Source organism: Asparagus officinalis, chromosome 8 (genome assembly GCF_001876935.1).
Source record: "Asparagus officinalis chromosome 8, Aspof.V1, whole genome shotgun sequence".
NCBI classification, from domain to species: Eukaryota; Viridiplantae; Streptophyta; class Magnoliopsida; order Asparagales; family Asparagaceae; genus Asparagus; species Asparagus officinalis.
In genome coordinates, this window is record NC_033801.1 from 130,575,836 (window position 1) to 130,586,106 (window position 10,271).

The 10,271-nt window shown below is 40.6% G+C and overlaps 2 protein-coding genes across 2 annotated transcripts in view; both read right to left on the reverse strand.

The window, feature by feature from the left end:
* LOC109820191 (protection of telomeres protein 1a-like) overlaps window positions 1-2,944 on the reverse strand; it is a 6,801-nt gene extending 3,857 nt beyond the window's left edge. Inside the window, exons 1-3 of the mRNA XM_020386294.1 lie at window positions 2,683-2,944; window positions 1,410-1,543; window positions 101-323 (exon numbers count right to left, since the gene is read on the reverse strand). Coding sequence (XP_020241883.1) covers window positions 101-323; window positions 1,410-1,543; window positions 2,683-2,818 — 493 coding nt within the window. The 5' untranslated portion in view covers window positions 2,819-2,944. The remainder of the gene's footprint in view (window positions 1-100; window positions 324-1,409; window positions 1,544-2,682) is intronic.
* The window catches only part of LOC109851389 (putative receptor protein kinase ZmPK1), a 107,469-nt gene continuing 101,303 nt past the window's right edge, over window positions 4,106-10,271 (reverse strand). The window contains exons 4-5 of the mRNA XM_020421476.1: window positions 4,714-4,879; window positions 4,106-4,612 (exon numbers count right to left, since the gene is read on the reverse strand). The gene's annotated coding sequence lies outside the window, so the exon portion shown is untranslated. The remainder of the gene's footprint in view (window positions 4,613-4,713; window positions 4,880-10,271) is intronic.

Consider the following 10,271-nt stretch of genomic DNA (forward strand, 5'->3'; position numbering starts at 1 on the left):
AGACCAGTGCACAAAGAATATTTCTTATATACTCAATTAAATAGATCAACATACATATGGAATATTATCATGATGTGCAGAAAGAGAGAAAGATGTTTACTTGCATCCTGTTGACGATTTGCATCTGGTTGGTAATGTTCGAGTGATAATGACCGCAGCTGATCTAAATATTTGCTCACATAATTAGTAGCTCGAAAACTTGCAGAGATTTTGTAAGGAATAACACCCGTACTTCCTTCTTTGTCAAAGAACGCGTATGAGGATTTACGTTTGTTGAAGGAACAAAAGATACTCTCTCCACTCTCTCCTTTATAAACCTTAACCTGAAAAAGGAATGCTCCCAAAATTTTAAATTTTAAAAACTAAAATTAGAGAATGCAAAGCAATTTACATATAATCATTTTCATACAAACATGTGACATCCTTCATTATGGAATGTGGCATAACTTTATGTATTAAAATTATGGTTCTAAAAATGGATGGTGATAAGAGAAAACCATGTGGAATCAATTATTCTGAATGCTTAAAACTTGATGGTAAACCATCAAATTAAGATAACGATACACATTTGCATCCTTTGTGAAAATAACAACAAGAATGCTACTAATAATGAATAACTGCAGAAAAAGGATTTTCATACAAGTCAAGCAGAAAGTAGGGTGAATTTCTCAGGAAATTAGACTGTGATGATCAGCAGTTGTGAGAATTTAAGGAGGATTTCCACCAACTAGCCTCTTTTTATAGTTTGGTTTCAATGGCAAGTAGCTTATGTTCCCTAACTTCTGATCCTCAAAGGAACTTTCCACCAACTAGGTTCTCGACTTTAGATCCTCTCAAATCCTTTCAAAACCCTGGATCTATTACTACGTCCTTTGCTCAAAACCAAGCATCTTAAGGTTTCATTGAAGATCCTTAAATTTCAGAAAGAAGATATAGTGATTGTCCCCATTAAGACCCTTAAATTTCAGTTTTTTACTCAAATTCCACAATAAAATCTATCCTGACATGAGGCAGTAGAAGTTCTCACTCCAAAACATAAAATCTCTAGTGAAAAGATTGTGTTTCATTACATTCAAGGTCTTTTCCTAATCAACCTGCATTAAGCCTTTTGAGATTGTTATCTGATACTGCCTTAATTGAGCCTTAGATTCTCTCTACTGTTGACATGCTATGTAGTTTCCACATCTACATTTGATTAATCACGTTTCATCCCTACATTAAGCTTCGATATGCTATACCATCTTGCATCTCAAAATGAACCAATAAATCTCCATGAGATAAAGCCATTCTAGATCCTACAGGTCCCAGTTCCCAACAAGCTCAACTCACTAGAAATTGATTAAAATTTATAAGTTGACCAAACTAAACTGTAATATTTCCCAAAGTATTTTTGTAAGAACAAAGAATACCTCCACGTTATGAAGGCAAATTATGTCTCCCACAGAGTGAATGCGTGGCAAATCTGCCACGGTCGGAGCAAAAATAGTGATAGACACTCCAAATTGACAAGAACCGTCAGCAAGCTTGAAGCCGATGTAATAATCTGTGGAGGAGCATCCGATTGCCAAATTAATAGAAATATGATCATTAAAGGGAATAATTATCCAAGTAAACACTGATCATAGAATAAATAAACTATTGAATGAATGTAACGTTCTTATTACCAGTCAGTTTCTTGTATGTGATGGTTTGACTGACTACTACACAATAAACCAAATAACTCAGATGCAGTCAAGGATCAAAACTCTAAAAAAATTAACTTTAAGATAACAAAGGTTAAAAACCTAAGATGCTAGATGTAAGCTAAGGTGACAAGCATTTAGGAAACTTCCTCATAGAGAGATCTCAACATTTTCCAAATGCTTAGAATCTCAGATCTTCACTTTAAAATGTATGTTACATAAAACCACAAAGCAAAGATTGAATTTATCACAAATCCCAAATAGCTAAACATTGGTATAGAAAAAAGGACAAATTTTGAAAACCAACCTATTTCCAAACTTACTCATCAAAAACGACTTATTTGAAACTTATTTGCCAAAAGCAACCCAGTTTCAGCTATCGTTTTTGGTGAAAAAAAATATCAAACTTCACGGTACTTCAAGCCCCATAAAGTTTCTTACGTAACAAAACTTCACGGGGCTTCAATGAAGTCCCGTGAAGTTTGGTATTTTTTTTTTTGCCAAAAACGACCCAGTTTTAGCTAGTTACCTGAAACTGGGTTGTTTTTGGCAAATAAGTTTCAAAGAGGTTGTTTGTTATAACTATTTTTGGAAATGGGTTAGCTTTTCAAAATTTGTCCAAAAAAAATCCTAAAATTTTAAAAATCTGATTATCTCGCCTAAACAACTGAAGAAATGAAGAACTATTCCCCCAACTAACTATGAGCACACTTCTCCTCACAATCACGTCATAAAGATCTGACCTTTCAAAAAACCCCAAAACAGAACAAAGATCTACACCTAAAAAAACAAACCTTTATTTCTAAACTCAACTAAAAACCCAATTTTACAGCCCCAGCGCTCAAATTTATGTTGTTTAGACCAAAATTCTACAGCTTGATGTACTCGAGAACTAGGGTTAACTTAAAAGATCAAATTTTGGGGCAACCCAAAGGTCCCCAACTCAAAAAAAAAAAAAAAAAAACATAAATTAGGGTTTCAAAGTAAGAAGAGAAGGTACCAGTTCCTATGCCCTTGGTCATTCTCGGAATCCCAGCCTCGGCTATCTTCGCAAACAAATTAATTGCAACTCTAGAGCCTTCTCTCATCTTCTTGATCTCCGAAATCGGAGTATACGGGCTCAGACGCTGTGACATTCTCTCAAAATTAGTCCTTTTTTGGGGCGGGGGGTTGCGCAAAGTTTTGGGTCTTGCTCTGCGTTCAGAGGAGCTGAGAGAGTTGAGCAGAGGCGGGAACAGGAGGAGACTGGTGAAAGACTAGACTTTGATGGGCACGCTCATTAGTCCTTGCTCATTTTTATTTTTAGGGTTATTTAGACATTAGTCCCTCACTCTTCAACTATTTCATACCAGTCCCTCAAATCTTTGAAATTAACAAATCATAGGGGTCAAAACTCAAAAGAGAAATCTGTGCCATTCTCTACTAATCTTTAAAAGCAATGATGAGGATGGCACAAATGCTGGTGGAAAATTGGACAGAACATTCAAATATGATAAGGAAAGAACAATTTTTCAAAACAGTCCCATTTTTTTTTTAAAATCGACCGATTTTTTTTTATCAAAACCGACCCGTTTTTTGTCACGTCAGCTTAATTACCGTTCTAAATAGTCGGGGTTGTCACCCCGACTATTTAGGACATAAAATTTTAGGGTTTTACGCTTCTAATTGGGGTTTAACGTACTCCTAAATAGTCAGGGTTGACAACCCAGACTATTTAGGAGGATGATTTGGCTGACGTGGTAAAAAACGGATCGATTTTGGTAAATAAAAAAAAAATCGGTCGATTTTAAAAATAAAAAAAATAAAATATGGCTGTTTTGAAAAAATGTTCCATAAGGAAACTTTGTGATTTTCTTTTTAAAAATAAAATTAAACTCGCCAGAAAAGAGTTCGATCGGAAACAGTGTTCCCTATCACCACATAAACATCAGTCTTTATAATTATAGAAAAAGGATTCGAAGTTCATTATGACCCCCATTTATACCCCTCATTTATATTTGGGGAGGCACTAGGGGCACACCATCTACCACACTCTCAACTATACCACCTCTCTTTCTATAGTGCACGGGCCCATATGAAATTTTAATTTTTAAAATCTCATGTGAGCCCGTGCACTGTAGCAAGAGAGGTGGTGTGGTTAGGAATGTGGTAAAGGGTGTGTCTCTATCATTATTTTTATATTTGACGCCTCAAGAATTTGTAACAGAAACCCGAATGCATGATCAAATTCAACCTAAAAAACATATATTCATAAAATGAAGCTCCTAAAGTCTGATTCAAAGGATTAAATTTGAGACAAGGGATTTGCATAAAACCCATAAGATTCCTAGATACATAATCTACATAAATTATACGCACGTGGCAATACCCAAAAGTTCACATATCTTCCAAAAATAATAAAACCAACGCACCTTCAAAAAAGCAAGCGGATGTGAGATAGAGCTCGAAGACGAGCTAGAGAAGTTGAGAGTTTGCAGGTTGGTGGGTTGAATGCGTACATCCAAACTGGATATGTCTGAATACTGTGAGTATATCAAATATTGCATGATATATAACATCTAGAAGAAAGCGTTACGACGACAACAATGCCAAAATCTGTCGACAGAAAAGGGACAACGAATTCATAAGCATATTCACAGAAGGTAATATCTCGCGTAGCACAGACGAAGAGGTTGATACGAGAACACATTTCTTGTATTTTGATAACTTTTACATTATGCCTTGGCTTCATACATGTAAATGCACTTGGACTCGAGCATGGCAAGCTTTTACAACGTCACAGATTCAAAAAGATTAAGTGGACAATGAAATCCTCTATTCTCTCTTCTTAATGCTCATAGATCTCTGCTGCTTGAAAATTAAACCGCAGAACTACGACATAACTTGCATCATTTTCACAAGGTTGTTCTCGATATTATGAAGTATTGGGCCTGTAACAGCACCAAAGAAGAAAGACATCAACTTTTACTTTTAAAAGGAACAATCAGAAAGAAGAAAAGAGAAGGGAGGAAATTTGAGAACAAATACGTACAGGCGTGTGAGATTGTTGTATGAGGGAGTTCGTAGCTTGTTTGCATTCAGCAGAGAGCCTCATGATCTCTGCTGCCAGTGTCTCAGCTCGTGTTTGACCTTGGCAGATCGTACAGAATGCAAACCAATAAAATAGATAATTTGAGAAGAAGAGACTTCCTCCTCTGCTAAAATAATTTAGACAATTGTGATCTCAGGGGTCTGCGAAGAAGCAAAATTAACATATCACATGCTATTTTATAGAACAATTTTTCAAAACAGCCCCATTTATTTTTTTTATTTTTAAAATCAACCGATTTTTTTATTTTACCAAAACCGACCCGTTTTTTACCACGTAATCACCGTCCTAAATAGTCGGGGTTGCCAACCCCGACTATTTAGGACATAAAATTTTAGGGTTTAAGGCTTCTAATTGGAGTTTAACGCACTCCTAAATAGTCGGGGTTAGCAACCCCGACTATTTAGGAAGGTAATTAGGCTGCCGTGGCAAAAAACGGGTCGGTTTTGGTAAATAAAAAAAACCAGTCAATTTTAAAAATAAAAAAATTAAATGAGGCTGTTTTGAAAAATTGTTCTATTTTATATGGCATGCAAATACAATGCATATCGCATCGCATCCTCAAGCATCAATACAAAATGCAAGCATGTCAGTTTGGCATAATGGACATCAGTCTGAAACAATCTTAGCAGCTTCATTTCATGTCTAGAAATTTAACAAACATATAGCAGTTTATGTAATATCAAATAGAAGAATACAATTTGTGAAACCTCTTCCCGTCTTGCTCTGTTTTTGCTAAATATGTTACTTTAAGGTAAGTTTTTGTCCATAGCTGATGTTGTTTAGAATTTGCTTCATATTTTACAAGTAATCATTCTATATCAGTTTTTCGGGACAATCATATCCAACTTAACCCCTAATTATGAAATGCTTGTGTGACGTTGCTATGCTATCAGCTATATTGTTTAGTTAATTACATAAGCATGGGGTCAGTTATTATAAAATCAACAAAATGTTCACAGAATAGCCAGCATTCCATCTTATAACTAAGAAGCTGTTAGGAATATGACGCCTAAATCCCTAATTGCAACGGAAACGCGGTATAGAAAAGTACACCAAGATTTAACGAGGTTCGGCAACTGCCTACGTCCTCGGGAGCCACACAGATAATTTCTTATTAATCAAACAAGAAATTACAAATTTAGGAGCGTATCTCAAAACTGAGATTTCTCAGATAAACACTGTAGCTACAGTGTTAATGATTAAAGGGTATGAACCCTATCAATTATCAACTTGAGAATAAATGAATAACCCCACAATATAAAACCCCTATTTAATTCCCCCTTCTCTCTCTCTTCTTAAATTCCTTTTTCTTAATCTCCCCTCAAAATCAATTGAGCGCTGGAGATGAGAACGCTGCTGCGTTCTTGGTCGCCGCCAGAAGAAAAATCGGAGGAGGGGTAAAAAGCTTGAGCCACCGAAACCCTAGCGGGGGGTTTAAATAGGCGATGGGGGGATGAGCTGGCGACAGCCTGTCGCCAGCGGCCCGCGAACGCAAGGGGGGTGGGTTAACGCAGAGTTCGCCTGGACCTCACCTGCGTCGACATCAAGCTCGTCGGAGCTTCTCGCCGGCGGTCCTCATCGAAATGAGATTTGATCTACATCCCCATTCTAACAATCTCCCACTTGGAGATCAAACCGCCGTCAACATGGCTATCTCATCAAGCTCCTCTCCTGTGTGGCTCCGCCCTCATCATCTTATGCATGAAGGCCAACTGAAGTTGCGCACAACTCCAGTTTCTGAACAGTCACCGTCTTTGTTAACATATCTGCCGGATTCTTACTCCCTGGAATCTTTTCCAGTTTTAACACGTCATCTTCCAACAGGGATCTGATGAAGTGGTACCGAAACGCAATATGCTTCGTTCTAGAATAAAATGCGGAATTCTTAGCCAATTGAATCGCACTTTGACTATCGCTATGCAAAACATTCTTCTCCTGTTTGAATCCCAGCTCTGTCAACAAACCCTGAAGCCATATCATCTCTTTACTGGCTTCAGTCACTGCAACATACTCAGCTTCTGTAGTGGATAGGGTAACGATCTTCTGTACCTGTGACATCCAACTGACAGCTGTAGTTCCAACGGTGAATACATAGCCGGTGGTGCTTCTTCGGTGATCAACTTCGCCACCGAAGTCTGCATCTACGTACCCTTGCACTTCTACCTCTCCCTTACCAAAGTGCAAACACTTCTGTGTAGTACCTCGTAGATATCTCAGAATCCACTTGACCGCTTCCCCATGAGCTTTTCCTAGATTCGACATAAACCGGCTGACCACTCCCACTGCATGGCCAATATCTGGTCTCGTACAGACCATTGCGTACATCAAACTTCCGATAGCTGAGGCGTAAGGAACCTGAGCCATACTCTCTTTCTCTTCTTCTGACTGAGGAGACTGATCCCTCGATAGACGAAAATGGCTGGCCAAGGGTGTGCTCACAGGCTTGGCATCGCCCATGTTGAATCTCTGCAAAACACGGTTGATGTACTCCGTCTGAGATAACTGCAAGATACCTCTCTTCTTATCTCTCGTGATTTGCATTCTAAGGATCTTCTTCGTTGGACCCAAGTCCTTCATGTCAAACTCCTTTGGCAGCTGCTGCTTCAAACTCTTGATATCCTTCATATCTGCTCCTGCAACCAACATATCATCAACATACAGCAGTAGGATGATATAGCTGGACTGATATCTTTTGAAGTAGCAACAGTGGTCGGCGTTGCACTTCTGGAAACCTTCCTTGTGCATAAAGCCGTCAAACTTTCTGTACCACTGCCTTGGGGCTTGTTTCAGGCCATACAAGCTCTTCTTGAGTCTGCACACCAGGTTCTTCTTCTTTTCTTCTGAGAAACCTTCTGGCTGGTGCATGTATATCTCCTCTTCTAGATCTCCGTGAAGAAACGCCGTCTTCACGTCTAACTGCTCGAGATGAAGATCTTCAATTGCTACAATACTCATCACGGTCCTGATAGTATTTAGCTTCACAACGGGAGCGAAAATATCGGTGTAGTCAATTCCTTCCTTCTGCTGGAAACCTTTGACAACCAGTCGGGCTTTATATCTTCTGGAACCATCCTGCTCCTCTTTCACCCGGTACACCCATTTGTTGTGGAGTGCCTTCTTACCCGTGGGCAACTCAGCTAGTTCCCACGTCTGGTTTGATATGAGAGACTTCATCTCATCTTTCATTGCAAGCTCCCACTTGCTCGCATCTCCACACTGACAAGCTTCATCAAAGCTTTCAGGCTCCCCACCATCTGTCAACAACAGATAGTTCATGTATCTCCTGTTGGGTACAGGAGGACGAGAAGATCTTCTTAATATCGGAGCTGGTGCGTCGGGCTCCTGCGCACCATCTTGTCCAACAGGCTCTTCTGGCTGAGGACCCTCTGCATTGGGTTCTTCCGAGAGGTTACTCGGGACATCATCTGCATCTATAAATGTGGACTTCTTAATATCGGAGCTGGTGCGTTGGGCTCCTGCGCACCATCTTGTCCAACAGGCTCTTCTTGCTGAGGACCCTCTGCATTTGGTTCTTCCGAGAGGTTACTCGGGACATCATCTGCATCTACAAATATTGACTCGCTCTCTGAGTCGTCAGTCTTGTGCATGTCCTTGTACATCACCTTCTCATTGAATATCACATCTCTGCTCCGGATCACCTTCTTGTTTTCGTTGTCCCAAATGCGGTAGCCGAACTCATCTTCACCATAGCCGATGAAAGTGCATTTCTTTGACTTGGGATCAAGCTTATTCCTGTCTTGATCACTAATATGCACGTAAGCTACACAACCGAAAACTTTTAGATGTGAGAGTTTTACCTCCTTTCCGCACCATACCTCCTCTGGTATTCTGTGCTCCAATGGAACCGATGGACCTCGGTTGATCAAGTAAGCTGCTGTGTTGACCGCTTCTGCCCAGAACTGCTTCGGTAGGCCTGATTGTACTCGAATGCTTCTGGCTCTCTCTGTCAACGTTCGGTTCATCCGCTCAGCTACACCATTTTGCTGAGGCGTGCCGGGCACGGTTCTCTCCATTCTGATCCCGTGCTCATAGCAGAACTTCTTGAATCCGGTGTCTTCATACTCACCGCCATTGTCGGTCCTGAGCTTCTTTATTCTCAGACCGGTCTCATTCTCGACCATGGCTTTCCATCTTCTGAAAGCCTCAAACACTTCTGACTTATGTTTCAGAAAGTAGACCCATACTTTCCGAGTGTGATCATCGATAAAAGTCACGAAGTAGTGTTTTCCACCAATGGACGCGGTGGTTGTTGGTCCCCACACATCTGAGTGAACGAGCTCTAGCTTCTGCTTCCTGGGGGTTCTGCCACTTGTCTGAAAGCTGACTCTCTTCTGCTTTCCAAGTATACATTCTTCACACATATCCATCTCCACTGACTGCAGTCCTGGGAGTTTCCCCTTTGTGTGCATGATCTTCATCCCCTTTTCACTCATATGACCGAGTCTCTGGTGCCACAGCTTTGAAGTCTCATTGCCTGCTGCAACTGAGATCGAACAACGTGCACCTGCTGTCATATACAGGGTACCAGTCTTCTTGCCTCGGGCAATCGTCATTGCGCCCTTTGAGATCTTCCAATCACCTCCATGGAAGGTTGTGGTGTATCCTTCGCCAGCCAACTGGCCTACGGATATTAAATTCTTTCTCAGGTCGGGAATATGCCTGACATCCTTCAGCTCCCATACTGACCCGTTCAACTTAATTTTCACCACGCCTTTGCCCACTATAGCACACGGTTGATCATCACCAAGATATACGTATCCAAGTTTTCCGGGGGTATACTTCTCGAAGAATTCTTTCTGAGAAGTAGCGTGGAACGACGCTCCTGAATCTAACACCCAAGATTCCTCCTTGCTCTCCAAAGAGCATATCAATGCGTCGTCTCCTCCTGAAGTGGAAGTGACATTCACCTCTGCCTTCGCCTCCTTCTCTTTCTGTGCACTCTTGCACTGATTCTTGTAATGCCCGGTCTTTCCACAATTCCAACACTCGATAGCCTTCGAGCTGTTGCTTGGATTCCTTGATTTGGACCTCCTGTCCTTTGATCTACCTCTGAAGTTTGATTTTCCTCGTCCGTTTCCTCTGGTTGAATTTCTACCTCTTGACTCTGTATGCAATACTGAAGAGGTTGTAGCTTCACCCGTTTCTCTCCGTCGGATCTCCTCACTGAGAACCAAATCACGAACGTCGCCGAACTTCAACTTTTTCTTTCCCGACGAGCTACTCACAGCTGTGACTGTAGCGTTCCAACTCTCTGGTAGGGAAGACAACAATATCAACGCCCGAACTTCTTCATCAAACTCAATCTCAACTGAACTCAATTGGGTTGTAACCGTATTAAGTTCATTGAGGTGTTGTGCTACTGACGCGCCTTCCGCCATTTTCAGATTGAATAACCACCGCATCAAATGAACTTTGTTCGCGGCTGATGGCTTCTCATACATTTTTGAGAGTGCTGCCATAAGACCTGCCGTGGTCTT